Below are 27,971 nucleotides of genomic sequence, written 5' to 3'. Positions count from 1 at the left end.
AAACAAAATTATACTAAGTCGACTTGAAAAATTCCTTAAAAAAATGGATGCCGGTAACTTTGTTCTTTCTGGCAGTGCATACTTACATTCAATTTCAAGTGAGTTTTTTCTTTTACTGAACATTTATTTCCATTTTTTTTAATTTTCGAAAAATCGCTTAATTAAATAGCCGCTAAATCTTGCTCAGAAAAAAATCGCTAAAATTAGTAGCCGCTTATAATAGTAACCTTAAGGTACATTCAATTTCAAGTGAGTTTGTTCTTTTACTGAACGTTTATTTCCATTTTTTTAATTTTCGAAAAATCGCTAAATTAAATAGCCGCTAAATCTTGCTCAGAAAAAAATCGCTAAAATTAGTAGCCGCTTATAATAGTAACCTTAAGGTATACGTAAAATAACGGAAAAATTATTCAACCAAATTGAAAAACCAAAAACTACATTCCTTTGTAAACGCAGGGCAAATCTGCTAAAGTTTCTCCGTTCATTTGGATGATCAACGTGTTGAATTTGAAAAGAAAGAGCATTCAGTTTTGTCCGTGAGATAATTTCTTTAATTTCTTGCAATAAATTATGAAGTATATATGGAGAGATAAGATGCATTACATATATGAGTAACGAAAATGAAATTTTAAGAAATGTAACATTGCTTTGTGAAGCCGGACAATTTGAAAGTATCTCTTTGGCGGCTGTGTCTGACAGCTAAATAAAAATAGGAAATTGTTCCGATACTTTTTGCCCTTGTTTCAAACTGACGACTCCTAATGCGAAGCTATTCATATGGAAATAGTAGTTTGTTTTGCATAAAAAATAACGTGTGAGTTCAGTCCTTCCAAAGAACATAATAATTACTATTGACAAAGTGAGAGAATACTTTTTATTATATAGCCGCGAGTGTTTTACTGGAAAATAGACTACTCGTAAAATTCATACGAAACTGCATCCGGGACTGTAGTGGCGTATTTTCCATATCCTCACTACAACCTCGTTCCCAGGGCTTTTCCCTTGGTAAAAGCCCTGGGAACGAGGTCGGTTGATCCTAACTACATTCTCGTCCCCATAGCCCTTTCGTTTCTCTTAGCCGGCTGGGCCTTGGCACGAGAAAACAAAGGGCGCTGGGGACACAGGATTTCCAGTCCTAGATTCTAGGACTTCCGGTCTTCATGTATGCAGCCATGATGTTTCAAAAGAATGTATGAGAGAGTCGTTACGTTTTTGACTTCCGTTTAGGAATTGTTTGTTCCAAACAGCCAATCAAAAAAATTCGAATTAATTCAAAAATCCTATGTCCCCAGAGCCCTTTGTTTTCTCGTGCCAAGGCCCAGCCGGCTAAGAGAAACGAAAGGGCTATGGGGACGAGAATGTCCTCACTAGTGAGGATATCGATGACGTCATTTCCCGCCTTTGCACGGTTGTGCAAGGCTGCCAAACGCCGGTTGGAAATGGCGAGCTATCCGGCGATTCATAAAGTTCACTGAAGTCAAAATAGTAGCTTTTACTGAGGAGCAGGAAAGTGCTAACGCGAAGAAGAAAACTTTAAATGACTTGAAATTATTTAAGAGCTTCTTGCTTTTGGAAAGTCAGACGAAGGGAGGGAAATCAAGAAATTCCAGCTGCCGAACTACAAGACCTCGCGATCAGAAATCAGTAGAAAAGCGGTGAGTTTGAGCAGAAACAGATTTCAAAACGGCGAATTATTTATTGTCAGTGACATTGATGAAAGCAAGAGAAAGCTAAAAAAAGCTAATAAACAGACTGTTTTTACATTTACGTTATACATCTTCTGAAAGCTTCAGTTCGCGAAATTTTGCCTTTCAGTTTCGCAATTTGCTCAATTGTTATATTTAGCCGTCGCTCGTGTTTAAGCTTTTCATTAATAAAAATCTTTTAACTTTTACTTCATGCATGATTTTTGTCTATATAATAAAAAGAAAATTACACGGTGGCTTGAAGATATGAATTTTATTTTCTCGTGGTAAAAGCAATATTTATACTTATCATATGACCCGTACGGACCCGCGCGCAATTTCCTTGGAAAACCATATGAAAAAAAGTCCCGTATGAGGGCCGTACGCCTCGCTCTAGCAGGGCCGGAAAAAGCCGTACGGCCCTACTAGAAAAGCGTACGGCCCCGCTACTCGGCTACTGCCGCGAGATGCCGAAATTGGAACCAGTTGATTCCACACACAGCTTTGAATCTAGATGAGCGATAGTTAAGATTTTTCTGAAAGCAAAGAAATGTCTAACATGTTAATTAAAACTTTACCATCTAGAAAGCATTGTAGTTTGCAGGCGCAAAATTTAAAACAAAACGGTTTAAACTCGGCAAATGATGAAGAAATACTCAGGACGACAACAAAATAATCGAAATAAAAGCCGTCAAAAAAACAACATAATCGGACAAAGACGTATCCTGGTTTGTAGTCATGGTAAAAATTGAAGAAAAAATGCAAATGCAAAGTAAACTCAAATTTCTCTTTTCTCAGGCTGCGTAATTTTTAAATCACAACAAAGAATCCGAGTACAAGTTTATGACTAACCTGATCAACGACACAGTTTCCCGCTTGTTTTCACGAAGCATTTTAAGCACAATTTGGGCATCAGCTGTAATGCAGAGCTCAACATCGTCGATGAACTAACGAATTCAAGGACTAAGCAGCAACAGCAAACGTTCATGAACCCTACGATCCGTGGTAAACAAAACAACTTGAAGCCGAAGGGAAACGAAGCGAAGCAAAATCCTGAACTGCCAGTACAATTACTTTCCAAGTCTTTATGTAGTTTCATAGATTATGATCTAATATTGTTTTTAACATCCAAAATCCTTCTTGGTGGAAAATTAATTAATCCTCTCGTTCAAACCAATTGTGAATTTCGGCTCAGAAGAAACGTCGCTAAGTTGTTCAATCTATTCATCAGTCTTCGCTGAGAGACGAGCACGACTAGCCGAAACGTCGTGCAAACTCTTTGTTGTAGTCCTTCACAAACCTTTCCTTTGAGATTCTACTAACTGCAATCATGTAGAAGGAATTAAGTCGCATTTAAATCTTCTTGGAATGGAGCTAAACTCGGAGATTTGGTTGACAATTTTAACAGAAAAAACTTCGTCCGCACATCGCAGTTCAAATGCACTTCACTGGCTTCCCAAAAAAATTACGAGCTACCATTGGCTTTTCAAAATGCGCGCGAAACGGGCCGCCGCGTCTGCATCCACGAAAGAAAAACAATAAAAAATTCAGTGGTGATTCAGTGGTCATATGATAAAATGCTTATTGACTGAGTTAGGTCGGGCCGGACGGGAAAATATTTGGCTCTCGGTCAGGACGCACGGACCTCGCTGCGCTCGGTCCGTACGTCCTGACCTCGAGCCAAATATTTTCCCGTCCGGCCCTCCCACTCAGTCAATAAGTACATATTCATTCGCTGCGCTCATTCGTAAAATATTGCTTTACCACTCGAAAAATAAAATTCATATCTTCGCGCCGCCGTGTAATATCCTCTCTTTATATATATTTTTAGTTGGATTTTGAGCCTTTCGCGCGAGAACCTTTTGTAGTTGGAATAAACCTTTGTTTTTATCTTTAACTGTGAAATCGTGAAGTTCAGCGCAAGCATTCACGACAAAGGTTTCTGAATTGAATCAAGAGTTTCGTATATCGTGTTGTGAATGTCACAACTTTTATCGAGCGACAAAAGTAGCTTTAGTTTTAGTTCAAATTTTAGGGGTGAGGAGTCTAAATGTTTCTTTATGTTAGATGCACGCTTTTTAATTTTCGATATCTTTACAAGCAATAAATAGACGTGAAAAGCGGTCTATTTTCAAATAAATTAAACTCTGAAAGCCCAGAGGGCTTTTGATTCGGTTTTGGTGTCTTCTTCAGTTTTCGGGTTTTGCTTCTATCAGCATATGGTTTTTGGTTTCCGGCAAAAATACTAGGGGTTTTTCGGATTTGGGCTTTTGCTCTGGTTTCCGGTTTCTCCAATTTGGTTTACAGTTTCTCTGAGATCATGCTGGTAGAAAGAAAACCTGCTTTTATGTTTAAAATGCAAGTTAGAGCAGTGTAATCTAGTATGTTAATGAACAAAAATGTCGACTCTTTTAAAAATTTCCTTTCTTCCTTCTTTCAAAATCTCGAGGTACCAATTATGGTAACAGGAGGCTTTTTTGCATGACCATGCGCGAACTGCTGGACCGTGAAATCGTAATGCAGGCTCAACACGGGTTATGATTGAAAGTGATTCTTATAAAATGGCTCGCGCTATTCATTTTTTGACCCTTTTTTTCCTTCTTGTTTTTGTCGATTGTGAAAAAAATGCATTTAAGTGCGCGGTTTGCGGAAAAACCCTTTCTTCCACGCAAAGGAAACTCAGCCGACTAATGGCTTCATACTTGGAAGAGTTGTCGACTTGTGTTAGCTGGGACAAGATGCGCGCATTTGCAGTACGTGAAGGGTGGACGTAACAAAATCGCGAAAATCTGCCGAGACATTTTCGCAAGTAGAACTGTCTGATTTCCTTGTGATTTCCGATGTGTAAATACGATGTAATGTAACATACAAATATAATATAATTTTCTATAATATTTAAATTTTAGCGAGTGGGAAAATGCAAGCGCGTCAAGGCTGGGAGACCCCCCAAACCCGTCCGTAATAAAAAAAACTGGCCCCGGCATCCAAAAAAGAGGCAGGAACACAGACCTCGGACAAAAAGCTGTTATCTTTTGAACTATGGACGGTTGAGGACACATGCTTTGGTGAAATTTACGAGGACCTTGCGGCCGAGCCCTTTTTCCACCCGGTCTATATGAGGAAGTGGAAGAAAAAATGAAGCTACTCTTTAAACGCAAGTTCCTAACGTTCAAGTCCAGGGCGGATCGAAGCGGATTCAGAAGTTTCTGAAGGGGGAGGGGGGGGGGGGGGGGGGGGGAGAAAAAAAAAAAAGGAAGACGTACAACTAAATAACTTTCCACGCCATTGTCATGGGCGTGGACGGCGAATTTTTTTTCCGATTTTTCACTCTAAAATGCCATTCGCAGCATTCCCCTGAGTGGAAAAGCAAGATCTAAAACTGGAGTCTACCTTAATTCGCATTATAAAAAGGGTTTCAAACGGGGGGGAGGGGTTGTAACCTCTTCAACCCCTCCCCTGGATCCACCATGCTGAAACGGACGTTTACAGTTTAGAAATTGCATGACGCTACCAGTGTTCATAATAATCAGTATTCAATGCCAAACAGACAGCTAGACTCTTTTATTAAATGGATGACTGATTTATGAATTGATTGTTCAATTGTTGACTTGCAGGGTGCGACCTTTCAAAGGAGCTCCAGAGTCTACAGGACACTATGTTCAAAGAAATCACTAAATCAGCGAGGCCTCCTATATATGATACTGATGAGTTTGAAAAATTATGTACCAGAGCCAGCGCTCATACAATATTTAATTCTAGTTTGTCTGCCATTACTGATGACAGGCACTCCTCAGAGAGGGTTGCAACTAACAAGAAACGAACTGTTGCCATCCTCTATAAGCTATGTTAAGGGCTGAGCCAAGTGTGTAACTGGTTACAGACCGACCATGCTATATTTCTTAAACATTCAAACATTAACCAGGAAGGATTGGAAACAGAAAAAGCCATGGGAAGTTCTTGTAGTAGAAGCAAGGTGGACCAAATGATTATGGGAATATCCCAAATGGCTCCATTCAAGATTGATGAAATCGTTACACAAGCCATCACAAATAAATGGCAACTGGTACTAGTTGCAGATGATTACACCTTTGTTCACTCAAACAGACGCCCCAAAACTGATACTGTTCCCAATGCTAAGTATATGTGTACCATCATCATCAAAGTGTTCAAGAATGTCCCAGCCCTCCTAGCCTGTCCAGTAACAACCTACCATAATCCAAGTGCTATTGACATAACATCCTGTATAAACACAGTCTCTGGTCTTAATACTATGTACAAATTGACTCTCACTTACTCTTTTGCAATGCCTTTCTGGATAAGAGTTACATTTTTTAACTCAGTTTTTGACAGACATAGGATAACAGCACATGATGAATCTGTTCAAACTATGAGGCAGATGGATGACATCCACTTGGTAAACTTTTTTCAGTTAACCTTAAAAAGCAAAGATGACTTTGCTCCTGCTTATGATGCTTTTAAGTACTAAACTCTCTGACTATCTAAAAATGTTTCTAACACCTCAGCCTGGTGACTGGCCAGCTCAATTTTACAGCCGTCAAATTGTATATGAAAGTCTTTTGAAATTCTGTGAACCATCTTATGTCCCTGACAATACAGTCTCTTTCAGTCTACATGTACATGGAGACCATTCCTACACCACAGTTGGCTCTTTTGGACCTGGAACACATAATACAAACAGGCATGTAAGCATTGATCAACCAAGAATCCTGTCCATAATTCCATGCATTGGACCCCTGCATATGTCCTTAAATAGGGGAGAAACTGTTTTTCACAATTACCGTCCATTTTTTGACAAGGTCTATACTCAACTTTTTCCAAAAAGTAAACTAGCAAAAACACCTAAACCCTGGAGAATCAGCCTTATACATGAAGTTATATATGGTGGCTGGCTTTTTATTAGGGACAGTGTTAAGGACAAATTGGAATACAGAACATTGTTAAACTTATTGGATAACTATTTGCCTCTAGTTCTCAAAATCTATAGTGTTACTTTTAAAATGAATAACTTTGTGGAATTCTTCAATGTCATGGTTAGGATTTGGACAATGTTTGTCTGCCTTCAAAGGCACCACTACAATAATAAAATGAAGATTTCACTATCTGAGAGCCATGCCCATGAAAACCATGGTGGGTTAATTGCAGTAGCAAATTACATGTATGATCATGTTGACAATTTTGTTATGTTTTTGTCTCACATGTGTGTGCATGATTGGGGAACTGGAATGTCCAGAGCCAATATTACAATATTGCAGAAGTCATTGTATTGAAAGTGCTGTATATCATTTAAGACACACATGTAGTTTATAGTATTATAATACTGATAACAGTTAAGGTACCATGTTACTTCATTTAAATTGGGCATGTTATGGTGTATTGTCTTGAAAAGAATGCCTTGGGAAAAAAAATAAATTATTCTTAATTCAAGTTGACATGTATGTTGTAGATGTTTACCTTCATAATAAAATACTGTACTGTACTTATCATCACACACGTTTCGGTGGGAAACTCAAGGATGAATTGTGTTTCAGTAAAACGAACAAGGGTCAGTATTATGACATTTGAAAGGGAAATTATATTGGAGCACTGCAGCCCTATACCAACATTAGTGATAAATCCAAGCTTACAAGCTTTCAGAACAACACGTTATTTTTCTTTTTTCCCCAATTTTGACAACATCCCTGACATAATACAATGGAAATTCATAATATGAAGGTATGTTTTTCAGTGTAATTGTTGTGGTTATCAATAATAGATGCCATACAATAATGCAAAATTAAAAATTCATGAGATAAGATTTTTATGCAAAATTTGAGGCACAGTAACTGCCAAAATATACGGCCGATTACTGATAATTGAAATGTTATACTTCCAAATGGGTCATAGAAAAAAGTATGACGTATCATGAAATGAAATATTTGCTTGTAGTAAGTTTTCAGCCCAAAAGAAGAATACCAAGCTTTAAAGCTTACGAAACTGTTGGTCACAAAAACCATAACTTCCCCAATTTTAACTTTAACGATCCCTATATAAACCGAATTAAAAAGCATAGTGGTTACCATTTCTGCTAAGAACAATGTGGTTATCAATCCTAGATATAATAATAATTTCCTGTCAAGATAACAGAAACCCAACTCGACAAAAAACATGATGAAAGTTTAACGAAAGTTTTCCATAAACCCTTGAGGCTGATCTCTGAACAGAGTATCTTAAAAAAGTAATCATGGCATTCACTTACCGCGATAGAGAAATTGAGAGAACACCGTCCCATTTCATGAAGAAAATCCAAGCAAGAATTATACCGTTGACCACAACAGCCGCCATTTTGTCGTCGGAGTGAGTTGCTCTTCCATCTTGTTTGGCGTCGCGTTTCGAAGCTTAAAATGGTCGATATTTCCTTTAAGTGCACCGAGAAGGTCCTTTTGTCATTATATTTATTCTTTGGGCCTCAATCAAGCTTTCAGAATGAAGAGAACCGGTCCTTTCGAACGCACATTATCAACATTACTGCTGTCTGTAAGAGTAAACAATCCCCGAACATAAGCGAATTGCGCATGCGCAGCAAAAAAGCCCCCTGTTAATTTTCACTGGCGAAAAATGTAATACGCATGCGCTGTGCAAAAAGTCATGTGACGGCTTTCCAGCCTTTTTATTGGCTCATCGCGAAGATGCCGGCAAAATTGAAGAAGTTAATGGCCGCCGTTTTTACAAAGGAAGGTGTTGTGATTTTTTACCTCTGTGAGAGATCGAAGATTGTTTTCTTCACGTTGTTAAATGTATCGCATTCTCCAGTTATTCTTGCATCCTGGGACCGATTAACAAATGCAGTTGGTTAATGCATTTCACTGTCAGTGGCGTTCAGGAATGGAGTATCGCGACGAAAAGTGATGCAAAAAAAAGGTGGGTGAATTTCACGTTTTTGCTTACGGTATGTTTCGTGCAGCACGGTACACGAAGGGATTATAAGTAAGTAAAAGTACATTTTCTAGGCTTTTTGTAGATATATAAATTAGCTTGTACCGAGTTGCAGGGGAGTGGCAATTGGCTGAAACTTGGACTGTATTTTGGAGAGAGAATTCGACATTGATGTCGAATCGATATCGAAGAACAATATTCCACTATAAAAACGCGACCCAAAAATTGATTTTCGCACAGTGTATTCAAGTTTTCCTTCAAAGGAATAATGGGTCTCCGAGAGCTGTTTTATTTATAATTAGTGGCTGATCGATCCTACATAAAAATGATGTTATCGTACAATTCGATAGTTTATTGCTTAATTTGTTATTTATTTATTGCGGCACGAGTGTAAATGCGAATGGTTCCATGGAATTGTAAATCTTTGTGTGTAAATTTTTTTCCCTAACATGGCAAGAATTTTAAAGAAATAGCTTTTCCGTCTATATTTTCGGATTTGTTTCATCTGAATCCTCAAATCTCCTCTGGGAGAATAGGGCCTTAGAGATTCGTATTTGTTTACCTTGGAAGTTTTCTTTTCTTCAGTTGTTCGTTTCTTCTTGATCTTGTCTGGTCCAAATATAAATATCATGTATGGCATGTATTGATGATCTTTTCTTTCTAAAAACTCTCTGCCAGAAATTATACTGCATTATGAACATAAAACTTCCTAAGTTTAAATGTTGCTCCCCAGAAGGCTTTTTATATTTCAGAGGCCATACACATGTAGCTTTCGGTATGTTAGATAACCCTTTTGGAACTGCAGTACAAATAAAGAAGCTTTAATTTCAAAGAAAAATACAGACACAGAATACAAAAGAAATTTATTTTCTAGAGTTCCAGAATTGTTCAAATGGCATTTGTACCTGTACAGTGTTTAAATTGACATTGCATGTTGGTTTCACTTTTGTTAGTTCCTTAAAACTGGTGATATTAAGTACAGCAACTGTCAAGTTTACCACATGCTCTTTTTGTCCATGAGCTCTTTACATGTACATCAGTTTCTGTTTGTCATCCCACATGCCATTTTCATGCTTTTCACTGTTGCAAGAAGGCCGGTTAAATTCAGTTCACAGTTTCAATGTGTTATAAGAATAAATGTGCCTTGGCAAGTCTTTGTTGAAGTTTACAAAGTTTCCGATTTTCTGTATCTATCAAAAACCAGAACACCTTAGGCTCAGTCAAGTGTTGTGCACAGGATTTCACCATCAACTTGTGCCAATACAAACATCAAAATGTCTTCATCCTTGTGCGGCACTTACATTTCTCAGTGTTTGTTTGAACTCTAGTTCAAGTTTTTGTACTTGCACTTGTGCTTGCTTCACTAGTGAAAACCAGGATTAAGGAAATGCTTATTTTGGGTTCAGTTTCACCCCACTTTGTGTTTATTTGGATGCATATGTTTCTGTTTAGGGAAGTGGGATTTTTTAATTGGGTTAGAGATATTTTGATTGCCAGTCAATTACATTAGAAATGCAAACTTTAGGGCTAAAAAAATGGCATTCATACATATTGGAATATTCATAACACATAGCCATCTGAATGTGTTGCAAGATGCTGTTCTACAAGATAAAGCTTTGTCATAGTTTAACTGCAACAGAGGATTAAGGATATGGGTAACTTATCGAAAAAACAGAATTAGGTTTAACCATTTATGTATGGGTAAATAAATTATAACAAAATTTATACAATGTACATTGTAATGACTTACCTGTACCCTGTTTAACATTACTACATGTCACACATGTTTAACTAAAGCAAAAGCTACATTTTCAAATCTTCCAAGTTTATTTGCTTGAACCCAACAAAAGGAAAATAACTGCTTGTACATTCACTGGAACAATCAAAGGATCTGACTTTTGCTTCAATAGCTTGACCTCAAAATTATTAACTTTGTACATCAAAGTTTTCATTCAGCACAGCGATGATGTTTCACAAGGAGGCTAGAGCTTCAATAGTTTTCATGAAATTTGTCAAATTAACATAATATAATGTAGCTGACAACTTGTGTGTAAATGACTGCTATCCAACTGCAGAGTGAGGGGAATTGACATACTGTATTTTCTCAATTAAACGCCCCCGGCGTTTATTTCAAACTTGGTTCTGTGGATCCGGCGTTTATTTGAATGGTGCAGTTTATTTGAGCAAAATGTTTATTAAACAAGGGTTTTTAGTCATTATTTGTGACATGAATGTATCTTGCCATCATACCTAAAGCATATTACACCTCAAATAAATGCCTAAAAGGCTTACTTACCACTCTACCTTGGAGACCCGGCGTTTATTCGGGGCCCGGCGTTTAATCGAGAAAATACGGAAAGTAACAATGTTCGGTACACGAGGGACTTTAGTAAAAGATTGACAGGCAGTGTGACAGAATGCTTCAAACTGATGCCCCACACATGTAACTACTGAAAATTGAAATTTGCAGGAAATAGTAAAATTCAACAAAATTTATCATCAAGGGGCCTCATACATGTAACTACATGTACTGAAAATTGTTGCTTATTTCCTTAATTAGATATTTTATTTTATATTTTTAGAAATTGTATTTAGCAGGACCCCTCTGGAGACCAGCCACTGTGCTGAATGGGCCACCCTGCATAAATAAAGTTTTACCTGATATGCTTTTCATGCCTCAAAAATCAGCTTTGCTACTCTCCTTTTAATTAATCTTTTTACATTGTTAGCCATCTATAGACTACTAGATTTGGATACCGTGTTGGATTGAAGGTCATCTTGGATCAGAAACTACGGTATTTAAAAGTTTTTTTTTCAGCAATCATTAACTTTCAAATATTATTTTATTTTTGCAGGTTGTGCAGTTGGCTAAATGGCAACAAATAGAGACCAGTGTTTACTGACTGTAAGATCACTAAAATGACAATAAATTTGAAATTCTTTTTCTCTCATTCAGACTGCTGCTCTCTTTGTGTTTCGTAAAAGTTACTGGGAGATATTAAATAGTAACAAATAATAAACTTTTTTTGTCACTCCAATAAAATGGTTTTTCAGTAACAATTACAGTAAAAAGATGCTCATTCCAGCCCACATAGTGATACCTTTTGACAGCCTCATGCAAAGTTCAGCGTGTTGTATTGAAATTCAAGATATTTTTGTGTGAGTGTCACAATTTTGTTTCAGTGAATCTGTAAATGAATTCAAAATACTGTGTCTTGTTAAAAAAAAATAACTTGTAGGAATGCACAACAAACCATTTAAGTGTAAGCAATTTGTTTTTAACAGCATGCAATCAGGTCTTTTTTTTTCAGGTGGGATGGCTGCATGCAGTTTGGGAGAAGAGGGGGGGGGGGTGGTAAAGGGATAAGACATGTATTGAAAATAAATATTACAGTACTGAAATAATAGCATACATTGAATTGATATTTCCCCTTTTATTCACAACAAATGTGTATGAAGAGAAAGCAATAATTCTCAGGGACTGATGTATAATACAGCATTCACATATGTATGGTGGTATTTGTGCATGTAACCTATAAGAAATTATTAGAAATGCTACAAATAATCAATTTTACCTACAAAAACTGTTCATTTCAAAGGCAAAACATTTATCATTCATATTACTACCTAATGAGCTACAAATGCCAGAGGAAATTTAACCTCAAGTCACAAAACAGATGTACTTGGCAACTTCGTTTATAAAGAGAGTTGGACAATGAATAAAATTAATATGACTAATTGACGAACGTGCAAAAATATAAGCTTAAGCTTATGTGATCGATCGGATGACAACCTCAAAAACCAAATAGGTTCAATATAAGCTTATATGTTATTGTTACGAAACGCATCGGTTCCATTTTGCTGAAGGAAACCAATCTTGCAACTGAAGTGTAAAGTACAGCCCTATTTCTTACCGACAATTTGATTGCACGTCAATGATGAAACCATTGATTTTTGTAGATTTTTGAAATGAGCTCGTACACGCTCCTTGCTCCCTCGGCCGTCCTTTGCGTTACGTTGTGTGTAAATGCGGACTCGAGCACTGGTCTCGCATGAAAGATTTCTTCTAGAAAGAAAAAATATCCGTATTCTTTCAGTATGCATGCGTCTACAACTTCGCATTACAAGACTTACAACCTTCCATCTTGTCCGCATTCGTCCGCCATTTTGAACGGTGTCACGTGGGTGCGCGTCGACCAATCAGACAATTTTCGCCAGTGAACTGTTAATTATGGTTAAAGCTTCAAAATTTGGAATGTTATGTTTGGTTTTCGGTTTTGATTGAAATTCACTTCGGTTTTTCGGTTTTGCATGATTTTTTGTGCGGTTTTTCGGTTTCTTACAGGCCCCAATGCCCCCTCCAAGACAGACACAAGTTTTTACTGCATGTATATGTTGAAGGTAAATGTTTGACAGTAGGTAAAAATTCTTTACCCAAGTCAAGTAAATAAATTAAAATTGTTTCAAGAAAGTCATCTTGCTGTGTTAGTTTTGCATTTCAATAATTCAAAAATACAACTTTTACTTTTTCACTAAAAATGAAATAATATATTATAAATTATTATTATTTCTGGCTAAACAGTGACTTTATTTATCATGGAAAACAATCTGCCAATCAAACTGCAATGACTTCACAAGAACAAATTCTACTGTACAAGTTTGTCTTAACCCAACCACGTGAAACAGCTTGCACAATACAGTCAGTTCAACATCTTTGAACAACAAGCTCCTTAACAATTTTCAGTTATACTGAACACTTTTTTTTAGTACATTGCTAATTGATTTATTTTTACCAGCAAATTATCTATTTATTTATTGATAATAATTACCCGTATATTAATTGCAAAATTACTCGTGAAGGTCTAGTCAAACCATCATGCTTATTATTAATTACTACGTCAAAAGAAACAGAGCAGAAACTAGCCCCTTTCACTAACAATTTATATTTTGATGTTTAATGTGTAAGTAGTCACGCAGAAGCTGCAATGTTGGTATCCAAAAAATATTATCCTGCCATTAATACAGGTCCGTTTTCATTCTGTGTACTTTGCAGCCCTTTGCTTCTTTTTTTATAAGATCTCCATTGTTTTGCGAGTTTTCTGATTGATCCAATAACCTACCCCTCATCCTTTTTTTAAGGTCTTGCAAAATGAGTAAACAGTCATGTTGCCTCATTTTGCCAGGCCTTTTGTTTATAAAATTAATATGTCTGTGCAGAGAGTTTTCATTATTCAATAGCTTGAGTAAGCTGAAAATAAATAGTCAAGCCAGAATCCAAGCCACTATTTATGTCAAAAGTTCATGAATCTTAGTGCAGAATGAATGCATGATAAAAATGAGCCTCATTTAAATAGCCTAATTGCGATATATTAAAATTCAGCCTAAAATAATAGACCTCAGTACGAGGCTCTGGGAAATAGACTATAGAGTTTGTGGGGTTTATTCCCCAGAGCCTCATAGTGATGTCTATTGTATTAGGCTGAATTTTAAAATATTGAAATTGGACTATTCTTACTGGCTAATACATATTTTGTGCCAAGGCATTCTTACTAAGACAAAGAAAAGTTTTGTGCAGTCAAGATATGCAGAAACGGACAGGTATTTTTGTACTGGAACCCTTGCTTCTGCTATACAGAACTGATTTTAAGATATCTGTTCACTGTTCATTGTCTTCACTTTCATCACTGGAATCTGAATCGACATAGCAGGTTGTTTTCTGGTGGTTTGGATTGACAAACAGGTCATCATCATCATAATCATCATCATCATCATCTTCGGCACCATCATTGTCATCGTCATCATCATTACTGATGCCATTATTACCATGCATATGTTCATTGCTACCAAGATAACAAAAAACAAAAAAAAAAACATTGATTGGAATGGGTTAACTGATCCTTGTTACTTTCAGTGGTCTTTTGAAGTAAGTGAGAGGGTGAGAGGGTGAAGTTAATAATGATATTATGCAACTACAGTAGAACCCCGATAACTCGAACTCTGAAGGGAATATTTAATTTGCCAAGTTAATAATTGACAGTTTACTGATTTTTTAGCACTTCAGTATACAGTACAGTGCAAATTGAACTTATCTTGCCAGACACTCTATCACGATCATACATTGTTATGATAAGAGTGGAAAATTGGCTGTCAAGTACGTGATCTCTTCGTTGCTCTAATCAGTGGACAACCGTGGCGAGTTGCAAGAACCGGAATACGAGTTATCGGGGTAAATTTGACCCAAATTTTGTTCAAGGGAAACGAAATTTAGTTCGAGTTAGCGGGGTTTTCGAGTTATCCGAGTTCGAGTTAACCGAGTAAAAATGACTGAATAGTGGGGTCAAATCCAAGGGAAATGGGAGTTAGTTTGAGTTAGCGGGGTTGTTCGAGCTATCCGAGTTCGAGTTACCGGGGTTCTACTGTATCATAGAGTATAAGATAAGATGTCAATCAAACACAAGATATCAGTATTATTATTATTACAAAACTATAATAGATCTCTACCTGTTTATTTCTTTAGCATCTGGTTTTTCATCAGCTAATACCTTCTCAGTGAATGCTGTTGGCCTTGAAAATGAAAAAAAAAGTTTGGTACAGATTTAAGTCAAAGAGTCTCCATAAATGAGCTCTGTCTTCTCTTTGTCAGACAGAGGGTACACACGTATATATAAATAGCCTCCTTCTACCTGATTGATTTTATTTATTTGAAGTGTCCTTTATTAGTAGATGGTTCTTACCCCTGGCTAGACTCACTGAGACTTACATAAAGTCATTCACGCATTCATTTTTTTACAAATACTGCAATATTATTAATGGAATCATCTTGAAATTTGGGATAAATATGTTGGGGATCAAAGCGGGTCTTAACTTTCCACTTCCCACTTGTGTTATTTCTATTGCAAAATATTATTTAAATTTCAATAACACTGGAAGTGGTTTTGTTGATATTTTGGTTCAACATGAGTTGTCCAGAGGAAGGTTTTTGTAATAAATTTTCCAATAGTTTTGAAATTCCCAAAATATTATACAATGCTGCAAAAATTTTCACCAATTTATCACAGTTCCTGCCACCTTGGGACCCCTGCTTCAAGCCCTCTCTTGATGTCCCACCTTAACTTCTGGGTTTCTGTTACCCTGTTCCCTCTCCACAAAAATATGGAAACTTGGCTCACCACAATCCTTCGCTCTTCAGATATTTAATTTGCTTGCCATACAGAATATGTACTATCTCAGCACACACTTTGTTTCCCTCTTCTATGGGATCCACAATAACAAAATCTCCTGGAAAAAAGAATACAATAGTGAACATTATATTAAGTCTTAATAATTAATTTTAATAAGCACTTGCTTGGTTTTTCAATCTTTTCTTTATCATTTGCAGTACATACACTTTTGTATAGGAGACCCAAAGATAAGAAAATTATTTCTGAGCAATTTGATCATTTACTATGGGAAACTGCCATCATTATCATTATCAAAATATTCCAGCAGTTATTAGGCCAAGTGCAACAAAACTGTGCTAAAAGAGATGAGCCTGGTTAAATTTGCACATTAATCCAATGATTAATATAGAAGCTAGTGAAATGCATCAACTGGTAACAAACACTACACAAATCTTACTTCTAAACCTTGGCCCATACCTCTTTTAATCCAGACACTCTTCCTGAATTTTGATGGCATACTAACAAGAAATTTTGTGCCATCGGAAGTTTCTACCTCATGAAGGTTGTTTCCACGGCTACCTAAAATCTACACCAAAAAAATGATATGATATGATATGAAAATGATATGAGTAATGCGGTTGGGCATGACAAAGAGAAAGCCCAGAAGAAAAGGGCAGGAAACAAGAGAAGGGAGGGCAGGAAACAGATTCCTAAGATGGCAGCAACCATGAGAAATTGAGTAAAAGGCATGGGAGGCAGTAGGTTCAGACCCTCTGTCCCCCTCCACTAAGTGGGGACTTTCACAATTTTAGTGGACCTTCTAACAAATTTTCAGAAAAGTTTAGTGACTCTTTTGACCATCTGCAAATGTTCTGGAGGGGCATTTAAACAAAAATCTTAGCTAAGCTCAAATATCCTGCTTTTACCCGGCCTCTTTCCCAGAGATTCCCAACCCCCCCGATTTGATCGGGTGTCTCCCGATTTGATGCGTTGCCTCCCGCTCTGCCGATTTTTATCAGATTCTCCCGATTTATCATGAAATATTGAAAACAAGGAAAAAATTGCTAATCTTTGGTACTTTTTTGCGATCTGAGTGTAACAAAAGTAAAGAAAAGCACGAAAAATGTCTGTGAAAAGAATAAAGACCATATAGAATAACTCAAAAACTATGTAAAAATGCCGGAAATGGCACTTGAGAGAACCTAAATTTGCAAAATTTCCTGGTGGAACATGCCCCCAGACCCCACTAGAGGCTCGCACCTTCAGCATTAGAAATACTCCCTATTTAAATTTCCTTCACAAAGGGTTGGAATCTCTGCTTTCCACCCCACAACCCTTTGGCTTAAAAATCCAGGCATAGTCAATCGATAGAAATCGATATCGGAAATCAATCAATACAGTTGATATCTATCAATATCAATTACCGATTGATATCGGTAAATTATAACAATCGAACTCACAGAAAAAAAATTATTATCGATTGTAATCGATAGAGAAAATCGATAATAATCGATAACAATCACTAATCCCAATATAGGTTGGTGTCACTATTTAGTAAAACAAAACGGGACCGGCGTTCAAATGGTAAAACATTTTATTATTTCGGCATCTAGTCTTGCCGTAGTGCAGCCTGGGGTCAAGGCAGAATGTTCATCAAGATCCTCTTGGTATGGGGTTTTAAAATATTTTAACTAGTCCATTCATCCCAGGCAGCGCTGTCGATTGCATCTTGCGTCTCCTTTTTGGCGTTCTCATGTAGGTTAAAGTTCAGCTTCGGCGATCCTATATATGCACAGACATTGTAGCTCTCCCGAACGCTTCCATCTTTTTGCTTCATAATTATGGCGTTGCTATAGCAAGACTAGAGGGTTGCATGCCGCCACTTTGGTCGCAACTTCCTCTTCTAATTTTGAACGGTGCTGAAGTATCGATATTGTTCTTGTTCTTTTAGTATAAGCTTGGTGATTTTTGCATTGCATATCCACGATTGAACGACTCAATAAAATCATAAATCAACATTGTGTCCAGTTTTAATTGTAGATATTGACAAAAATAGTTTCTGATAAAAATCGATAACACTCAATAACAATCGATAAACCAATCCTTATCAATTTCCATCGGAAATCAAAATCAATCGAACTCACAACTTTTTTTCTTTATCGATTGCTATCGAGTGGTATCAGAAATCGATATCAATCTTTGATTGATATCGATTGCTATTGATTGTTATCGATTATGGGTTTATCAATTGACTACGCCTGAAAAGATGCATGCAATTTAATTATTTTATTTTGGTGGTACAGACTTTGGGAAGTTGCTAATTACCAAAGGTCAGGATAATATCCCAGGTGGTATCAGCAACTACATCAAAGGCCTGACAGCAGTATAAAAGAACCTAGCCACCATTCTTAAAAATGGGAGCACCCCCATATCTTCCCCCTCCCCCCCCACCCCTAAACAATGGGATCCCATTGCAACGCGAAACTGAATATTACAAAGTTATAAAAAGCAATTCAATCACAGTTCCTGAGAGTTCTCAATTTTAGAGACATAATCACCTTAACAATCTGCTGGTTTGGGTCCGGTACCACATAAACATCCAACACTTCTTTCGCAACGTGTTTTCTCTTCGTCGCCTTCGACATTGCTACGAGAATCGAATTCGAATAATGGCGCGGCGATCTTCGATTTGTTACGGTAAAAAATGGGCGAAAACGCCCACTGCTCAATTCTTTATCATAATCAAAAAGCCATTATCACTATAATCTATTCTTTCACGAGTATATTGAAAAAGTTCTTTGCTGAAGATTTAGTGCACATGTAACCACATTTGGACGCCATTTTGTTTGGGACTTGTTCTCATGGCTCGCTCGGTCATTTCAAAAGAGAACCGCTGGGAAGTGGTTGAATCAGGCAACTGGGGTAGGGTGGGGGCTTGGTGTTAAGCAATATTTACATACATACACACACACACACACACATACACACACACACACACACACACACATACATACATACATACATACATACATACATACATACATACATACATACATACATACATACATACACACACACACACACACACACACACACACACACACACACACACACACACACACACACACACACATACATACATACATACATACATACATACATACATACATACATACATACATACATACATACATACATACATACATACATACATACATACATACATACATACATACATACATCATTTATTTGATTACGCAGGTCGGAATAATAAGGCAGCATAAAGCTGATGTGGACCTGCGGTTAATTAAACCGTACCATTTCTGACTTTGAAATCATTTTCCCGTCCGGCCGTGTGTTTTTTTCACTTAAACATGTGCAGCTTCCCCTTTAGCTTGCTGTGCATGATTTTTGTCGCTATTTTTCCTGTACAGAACTGTTTTTTGGGTAGCTGCCCCCACCTCAAAAAAATTGTCCATCCCTGAGCATGAGACGACGGAAGTATTTTCTTTTTTTGGTAGGGCCACGGCCAGAACATAAAGAACATGAACCACGCTCGGCTTATGGCCGAGTGGTGGACCAAAACAACAGAATCTCTGGGCACAACATAACCTATGATGATGATATGGGTGCTGATCAGGTGTTCTTTTTTTGCGGCCTGATTGCGGTTCGGTACAACCGGGGCACAACATTGCTCTGTGTTGCGTGACAGCGGGAAAAATAACTTCGGTCTTGGCGTGACATTTTGATGTTGTATCCTTTTGCTTGAGTGTACCTGATCTTGTGATCAATTGCGGAAGCTAATAAAATTCTTCAGACAATATCACTTCAGCTTTGGGGAGCAGCTTTCCAGTCTGTCGGGGAACATGAACTGATTCAGTTAGAAGACTCAAGTATCGCTGTTATATGTATAAAGGCATTAAGAGATCGTCGTTAAGAAAAGAACATTAACAAAGAATTGTTCAGTCCGCGTGACTACTGACGAGATCTAGATCCACAGCTTCCGGTCAGTGCCTCTTTCAATTTATTGTACATAGTGGATCTTGCTTCACACAGCTTCAGGAACACATTGGTACGTTGTTGGTGGCTGAGAATCGACTACAAAGATTGAGTGTAATTACGGTTCCAAGGGAAACTTTCACGTTTAAGGTAAGCCCCAGAATGCGTTGATTGAAAATAGGGAACGTAGGCACGCCACATTTATGGGAGAAGCAGAATTACAAGCAACAGAAGCTAGAAAGCGGACTTACTTTCAAAATCGTTTTACTGTCATTAGATCTTACTTCAATGTAGATGAAAAGTAACCTACAATGAGTAACCTAGCATTTATCAATCACGAGCAGTGTTGTTCCAAATATCGAGAAACGTGTACGCATGCTACTGAGTATCAGCTCAACTGAGGACGGAAGTGATATGTGAAATCCAACTTGTTTTGAAACTTGCTGTTCGTGTCGGGTAAATCACGGACAATATTAAAAGAAACTTGTCACTGATCCTGTCGAAACAAGCACATGTCATGAAAACAAGCGCCAATGATCGCCAGAAAACAATTTGATCTCTGTCATCGACACCAAATATACACTTGGTCGTTATATATTAACTCCTTTAACTTTCTATGATGTTTTAAATTATCTGACAACACTTAGCGATAAGTGTCTATGAAGTAAAAAATAGTTGCTGCTAATTTATAAGGCTTTTCAAAATAAAGAAGAATGGCGTTTCCCTTTAGTTTTTGCAATATCTTTTGTTTTAGAGATATTTACGTTTTCGTACTATGCAAATGAGGAAAGTAATGACGTCATTGTTCCACTAAATGATTAAGCACTAAATCAAGAATATTTTTTAGAATATTTTTTAGAGCGGTGTTCGTCAAACTTTGCACCATTCATGTACATCACGAAAGACACAGAATGATACCTGTTGTGTCATTGCCTTAGCAACAGTTTTGCTGCAAAGACCTGTTTTCATTAATACTGACATTCCTAGTTTTTGCTTAACCATGGCCAAGAATCATCCACTCCCAACCAAGCTAATGAGAAGAATTAAGGCAATATGGGCACCATGTGTATAATGTGTGTACCAAGCCGGACCCTCTCTGTCCCGCCTTAAAGGGTTGCAAATAGAGACACTTTGGTTAACGACAGAAATAGACTGGAGTTAAGGGAGTTGCCATGGTAACACCACAATATAAGCCATCTTGCATCTTTGAGGAAGGCTCACTACCGATGCCAAATTTCAAAAATATCACTCCTATATTTACAGAGATATCCTTTATTTTGTGATCAATCTTTTAGTGGAACAATTTATGACGTCATCGCGTTCCTCATTTGCATAACACAAAAACTTAATAATAACAATCTTTTATTAGGAAGCCAACCTCGTTCCCAGGGCTTTTCCCTTGTTTTTTTTACATGAAGGTCCTAACACTAGATATATATTATATATTATATAAATTAAACTCGAATATCTTTTAATCGAAAATAGAGCTTTCAAAACGGAACAGGCCAATCTTCTTTATTCCTGAAGCCTTTCAAATAGGCAGTACTTAAACGTGCATTTCTGGAGATATAACCCCGCGAAAAGGTTTTTGAGAGAGGGTGGGCGGGGGGGGGAAAAAAGAGGGGAAAGCCTGTTCGCAGGCTTTGGACATATCGGACTTTAATATGATCATGCGAGATAAGTTGCCCAAAACAATTATTTTATAATTGCCATTGTGGGTAATGGCGCTGGACCTGTAATCCGGAGGTCCCGGTTCAAATCGTTCGAAATCTTCCTCCCTGCCGCTAGATGGATTTTTCTTTGGTAGTCCCGACTCCTTTCCTTTGAAAATAGCCAACTAGTCAGTATCCTGACAGTTGGTATTTTTAGCAAGTTTCTGTTTGATTTATAACTGATATTTGCTTCCTCATATTTACAGTGTCCTCAATTAGCACAGTTGTGCTATTTTTATCTTAGTGGTGCCAACTACATTTAGGGAAAAGTTACAAGATTTCCAAAGAGATGGCAGCTTCTAACTCTACAAATATGCCCACTGAAAGCCAAGCAGGGTCTTTTCAGGAAGGGTCTACAGCCGTTCTCCTCGCATCGTGTGTGGAGATCATTTTATGTCTGCTCGGAACTGTAGGGAACTCTCTGACAATCACCGTGGTGTGCGAGAACCGATCGCTTCAAGTCGTTTCCTACTTCCTCCTGGCGTCTCTCGCCTTCGCGGATTTGTTAGTAAGCGCGATCCTGGTTCCCATGCGAGCATCACAGCATATGGCCCTGTATCACGGCCGTACAAGCCTGCCAAAGGCCGTGGTTGAAATTGCTGGTTTTGTTGGAAGAGTGAACATCATCGCATCTATCTCAAGCCTAGCTGCGATGAGCATCGATCGTTATGTCGCCCTGTCGCGCCCGATATTTTACTTGACGTCGGTGAAGTTTGCAAAAGGAAAAGTTTCTATCGCCATTGCACTGATATGGACCGTGTCTATATTTGTGACCTGCCTACCAAAGTTTCCTGGTGTTAGCGACAAGCCGTTTCTCGTGTTCTTCGTGGCGTTCGTTCTCTTGGTAACCTTGATAATCGCATTGACATACTACAGGATTTTCAAGGTTGTCCGCAAGTCGGTCTTAAAACAGCGGGCGAGCAGCAATTTGGCCAGCAAAGTGGTGTGCCTCTCAGTCACTTCCACTTCGGATTCCAGACTTGCTCACTACGCTGAAGAAAGGCAAACGGACAGCCAGGCTTATGCTCAGAAAGGGGAACGAAAAGCAGCCAAAACAATTGCCTTCGTGATTGGAGCGTTCGTACTTTTGGTTTACCCTCGTATTATTCTAATCCTGTACCATTTTGCCGCATCAGAAACGGCGCAGAGCAAACACGCGCGCTTCTGGATTCGTATTCTATTGTACAGTAACTCGGTCGTAAATCCCGCTTTGTATGCATACAGGCACAATGAGTTCAAAAGAGAATTCAAGAAGATTTTTCTCAAGTGCTGGCAATTTTTTTCTTGCCAAAAATGGGAGTATTTGAAAAGTTCCTCCTCGAACAAAACTTACTCCAATTCAACGCCAGAACATCAAAACAGGGGACTTGAAGTAGCTGAGGAACAGAGCAACGATGGTGAAACCTCCCCAAAAGAGAACTAATTGTAACAGGATAGCGTAACAAATGTTCGAGAATGCTTTCTCAGCAGTCCTGGCTCGATTGCCGCCAATTGTAATGCAATGCTAATGGTCAGCTGAATGGTTAGCATTTTTATTAAGAAGGCAATCAGGACTAAAGGTCCTAAAGCTTTCGCTGGACATGGTTGTTTATAAGCTATTCTTAATTTTCGGACATTTTTGGCCTTGTAAATTTAACTGAATTCTCAATTTTGGGACCATTAGAAGGCTCCAGTTTTAATCGAAAAAAAAACGCAGAGAACATTATTTTATATTCTTAATTTTTTTAAGCCGATCGTTCTCGGAAAATTTTCATACGACGAGGTTGTTTTTCACACCTTAATTTCCAATACAGAATGGGTTTTCATTGTTGAGCTAAGTGCTTTTTGGCTTACAACAAAAAAAAAAAACCCAAAAAAAAAAAAAAAAAAAAAAAAAAGTATACGACGAAATTAAGTGACTTAATTTCGGAAAGCAGAGAGGTAAGAGAGGGTCACCATACGCTCTTTTGAAACAAAGAAAGCTGAAGCAAAAAGTTTATAATAAATAAATATAAAATTCATATTCTATAAACGGGGGGGACTCCCTGTATGGCCTCGGGGGGCTCCGCCCGGGGGTCCTTTTTCGGCTTCAGGTGGGTGGGAACGGTAGTTGAGGGTTGGAATTGTCAGTAGGGCCTAATTCGAACAGACGCATGGCTTAAGCGCTACAGAAAGAAAACGTCATATTTAGTCCACCCATGTCTCTGGTTGAAAGGGGTACCTTTTTCGAAGGTATACAAGGGGTAAATTCGTCAAAATGGTATATAAAAGGGTAGGGGTAGAACGGGGCGGAGCCTCCCCGTATCTTTTGGTACCCCCCGGGCTATAAAGCTTCTTTACTTCTACTTTTCTCTTCATATTTTTGACTTTTATTTTTGTTCAAGAATGAAAACTAACCGGAAAGTAATATCAAACGTTTTCATAATCAAAATGCCACCACCAATATTTCCAATATTCTTTCACGAGTATTTTGAAAAGTTCTTCTTCTTCTTCTCTGAAGATTTATTTTCCCTCCCTCCCCTCTCCCCTTAGGAAGGCCTGATACTCAGGTTATGCACATGTTACCACATTTTTGACATCTGGACGCCATTTTGTTAGAAATTTTGTTCCCATGGCTCGCTCGGCCATTTCGATAGAGAACGCTGTGCAAACGCTTTGAAGAGCTTGTCATCTCACTCTCGTCCTTAGAGCCGCCTGTTCTTCTTTCTAAGTTCACAGAACACAGATGTCTGTCCAGTGACACATGATTTGATTGTTTTCATTTTTTATTGCCTAGATTTATTTATTATTAGGTTCATAGTGTTTATTTACATATATATATTTTTTAAAAATATTTTCACTGGTAACTTTTTATGCCAGACGAAATTTTTTTTTCGGTACTATTTTTTAAGTATTTTTTTTATTAACTTTCCAAATATCTGGTGATCCCACTCGCACCCCCCCCCCCCCCAACTTAGTTGTTTTTTTATGTCTTTGTATTTCTTACTTCAAAAGATCCTTTCTATTGTTTTCTTGGTTTCCAACCAAAATTTTCGACTGTTTCCAACGTAACTATTATAGACTGTATAAGGCTCGAAACTAGTAGGCAGCCGCAGAGAATACTTTTTAAACTGAAGTCCGGGCGAACCACGTTTTCATTAAGTATGTTGCGATATGTTAAATCTTCCTGCTACGCTTAAATTAATCACTTCTTTTTCGCTTTCAGGCTTTTTTAAATAAATGGTGTGAAACGTGTGAAACAATGCTGATTGAGTTTCATTTCAGCGCATCTTTTTCGACATCCTCTTGCAATGAAAATAAAAGCGGGAATTGAAAAATTAAAAACCAGAAAAACAATAATTATAAAAAAATATTCCCTTTCGTCGACACTACTAATAACATTTTAAACAGAAGCAACTTTTGAATTCGTTATGTGGCACGATTCTTAATGACAAAAAGGATAATTATTCGTTCAGTCTTTTTATAAAAAGAAGTCAAAACATTAACATAATTCCCCGCCAGTTTCGCACCTCGGCGGGTTATTTAATTGCTCAGTTTTGAAGTTTGCTCAGCCTCTCATAATTTGCAAAATGCAGGCCGGCAAAGATTATGGTCGCCGAATCTTAAACTGAAATCGTTTATTTACAGTTATATATAATCTAATTTAAAGTGTCACAAGATTAAGTACAGACACTTCATAGCGAGTACAGCTGACATAAATAAGCTTTTGCCAACTTCGTGACAACGCAAATAACCCACCGTCTTCTTTTCATTAAATTAAAAGTGGGGCAGGCAGTATTGTGTGAAAGCTTAGAAGATTTGAAAAGAAATGGCAGCTTCTAATTCTACAGATACGCCGACTGAAACGCAGGAAGACGTCCAGGAAGGCTCTACAGCCGTTCTTCTCGCATCGTGTTTGGAGATCATTTTATGTCTGCTCGGAACTGTAGGGAACTCTTTGACAATCACCGTGGTGTGCAAGAACCGATCACTTCAAGTCGTTTCCTACTTCCTCCTGGCGTCTCTCGCCTTTGCGGATTTGTTGGTAAGCGCGATCCTGGTTCCCATGCGAGCATCACAGCATATGGCCCTGTATCACGGCCGTACGAGCGTCCCAAAGGCCGTTGTTGAAATTGCTGGTTTTGTTGGTAGAGTGAACATCATCGCATCTATCTCAAGCCTAGCTGCGATGAGCATCGATCGTTTTGTCGCCCTGTCGCGCCCGATGTTTTATTTGTCGTCGGTTAAATTTGCAAAAGGGAAAGTTTCTGTAGTAATTGCATTGATATGGGCCGTGTCTATATTTGTGACCTGCCTTCCAAAATTTCCTGGTGTGAGCGACAAACCGTTTCTCGTGTTCTTTGTGGCGTTTGTCCTCCTCGTAACTTTGATAATCGCGATGACATACTACAGGATTTTCAAGATCGTCCGCAAGTCGGTCTTAAAACAGCGCGCGAGCAGCAAGTTGGCTAGCAAAGTGGTGCGCCTCTCGCTCACTTCCACGTTAGATTCCAGAATTTTTCACCTCCTTGATGAAAGACGAGCTGACAGGCAGGCTTATGGCCAGAAAAAGGAACATAAAGCAGCCAAAACAATTGCTTTCGTGTTTGGAGCGTTCGTTCTTCTGGTCTACCCTCGTATCATTCTTATCTTGTACCATTTTGCCGCACCAGAAACAGCGCAGAGCAAACACGCGCGCTTTTGGATCCGGATTCTATTGTACAGTAACTCAGTCGTAAATCCCGCTTTGTATGCATACAGGCACCATGAATTCAAAAGAGAATTTAAGAAGATCTTTCTCAAGTGCTGGCAATTTTTTTCTTGTCAAAAATGGGAGTATTTGAAAAAGTACTCGTCCAACAGAACATGCTCTACTTCAACGTTTGGGCAGCGAAACAGAAAATTAACTGAAAGAGGAGAGAGCAAACGAAAAAACCTCCCAGAAAATAAAAATAGCCTGTAAACGTAAAAAAGAATTGGGGGATGGTTTTTCAGCTGTCTGGCCTGACGCAAAGTGTGGACATTTTTGATAAAAAGAAGACAATCAAGACTTCAGTTTTCGTTGGCCTTGGTGATTAAGCTATTCCTCCATTTGTCGGCTGTGTAAATTAAAATTTCTCAGTGTCACGTATTTGTAACCTTTCTAGACGAACTTTTATTTGACAATAAAAAAACTATTTCGGTGGCATCGAAAGGTTTCAGTTCTACCAAAAAAAAAGTTAGAAAAGAACAACTTGCCATATTCTTAAATGTTTTTACGTCCAAGGTCTGAGGTGTCGTCCATTTGAAATTTTTCATAGGGCTAAATTGCTTTTCACACCTAGATTACCATTACAAAATGAGCTTTGTGTGGGCTGTTATAAGCTTAAAGCAAAAAAAAAAAAACACTAAAAAAATATATGGGTTAAGTTGTATTTTAATTAAGAACGTCAACCTTGGAAGACAGACAAGGGTTAAAAGAGGGTTGTTTTGCGCCCACTCATTTGTAAAAAAAGAAAGCAGAATAAAATATAGTGCAGAAAAATCTCGATTTCTTGAACATTTAAGGGGAACGAAAATTGCTTTAGAGAGAAGAACGATTCAAGGGAAATCGAGGGTTCGAAAACACGGGATTCTACTGTAAAATAACAATTCCTGCATCCCGGTGAAATGAAATTTATTATCAAAGTTTTTTTAGTTCCTTTTCCTTCGCTGAATTGTTTGCCTTTATTTTTGTTCAAGAACTCAAGTTAGCCGGAAAGAAATTAAAGTATCACAACGTTTTGTGGCGGAAAGAAAAAAACGCAGAATCATTTTCACCCAACAAACGTCATTTTCGCTTCCGCATTCCGTATGAAGTAAGTCAACAAAAACAAATGAATAAAGGTTTTGGTACCCTCGCCGACTATTTATAACAAATATTCCATCAGCGCGTGTTGGATATGAGACGGTAGAGAGCCAATGAGGCGCGTAGCGCCGGGTTGACTCTAACTATCTTATATCTAACAAGTGCGAGTGGAATAATTGTTTTATTAAATGCAATACACCTGCCGTATTTATGATCCATGGTACATGAATTCTTTACAGGAATTGCAATATACCATTTTTAATAATAGCCGATAGAAACCTCGAGCTCGTTGACTAATTATTAATTTGCTATCGGAATGGCTTGCACGCTGTTTACATTTCATCTCAAACTTGACGGGTCAGTCGTCCTTTAGAATGAGTGGCACGCAATGCATGCATAAGCGATGACGTTTCACAAGGGGAGTTTTCTAATAATTTTCAAGAAATTCCGTTTCTTTCTGTAACAAACCCTCGAGAAAATCTGCTGTCATATCGCAATGTACAGTCCCAGAAAATATCCACACTCGTCCCTTGGAAGGTCAATGGAAATTCTGAGGGGGTGGGGGGGGGGGGTCTCAAGGCCAAAATTTTTTAAAGAAAAGTGTGGGACTTACTGGAGTTTCCAAACCAAAAATCCTTCCAAGGGGGGGGGGGGGGTATGGACATTTTCTGGAACAACAAACAATATCTTTCTTGAG

General features: G+C 38.0%; 3 protein-coding genes and 2 long non-coding RNA genes across 5 annotated transcripts in view; 3 read left to right on the top strand and 2 right to left on the bottom strand.

Annotated features, from left to right (window-relative positions):
• The window catches only part of LOC144636106 (uncharacterized), a 156,519-nt gene that overhangs the window by 114,237 nt on the left and 14,311 nt on the right, over nt 1–27,971 (top strand). The gene's annotated exons all lie outside the window — the stretch shown is intronic.
• LOC144635352 (uncharacterized) lies at nt 5,232–8,282 on the bottom strand. Its single transcript, XR_013567356.1, has 2 exons — nt 7,942–8,282; nt 5,232–6,362 (listed from the first exon to the last, which is right to left on the bottom strand). It is a non-coding gene; the product is annotated as an uncharacterized LOC144635352 (long non-coding RNA).
• LOC144635340 (putative RNA-binding protein EIF1AD) lies at nt 14,003–18,620 on the bottom strand. The gene is made up of 5 exons (XM_078494454.1): nt 18,337–18,620; nt 16,256–16,364; nt 15,788–15,896; nt 15,120–15,182; nt 14,003–14,458 (listed from the first exon to the last, which is right to left on the bottom strand). The coding sequence occupies exons 1-5, from the start codon at nt 18,421–18,423 to the stop codon at nt 14,275–14,277; spliced, it is 552 nt and encodes a 183-aa protein (XP_078350580.1). The 5' UTR covers nt 18,424–18,620; the 3' UTR covers nt 14,003–14,274.
• Nucleotides 19,650–23,329, top strand: LOC144634875 (adenosine receptor A2a-like). Its single transcript, XM_078493920.1, has 2 exons — nt 19,650–19,927; nt 21,696–23,329. The coding sequence occupies exon 2, from the start codon at nt 21,779–21,781 to the stop codon at nt 22,910–22,912; it is 1,134 nt and encodes a 377-aa protein (XP_078350046.1). The 5' UTR covers nt 19,650–19,927; nt 21,696–21,778; the 3' UTR covers nt 22,913–23,329.
• LOC144635484 (octopamine receptor beta-2R-like) lies at nt 24,682–26,790 on the top strand. The gene has a single exon (XM_078494586.1). The coding sequence runs from the start codon at nt 25,277–25,279 to the stop codon at nt 26,408–26,410; it is 1,134 nt and encodes a 377-aa protein (XP_078350712.1). The 5' UTR covers nt 24,682–25,276; the 3' UTR covers nt 26,411–26,790.

Source organism: Oculina patagonica, chromosome 13, assembly GCF_052425735.1.
Source record: "Oculina patagonica isolate OP01 chromosome 13, crgOcupat, whole genome shotgun sequence".
Taxonomy (NCBI): domain Eukaryota; kingdom Metazoa; phylum Cnidaria; class Anthozoa; order Scleractinia; family Oculinidae; genus Oculina; species Oculina patagonica.
Note: the sequence above shows the minus strand (reverse complement) of the source record. Positions and strands in the feature narration are given on the sequence as shown.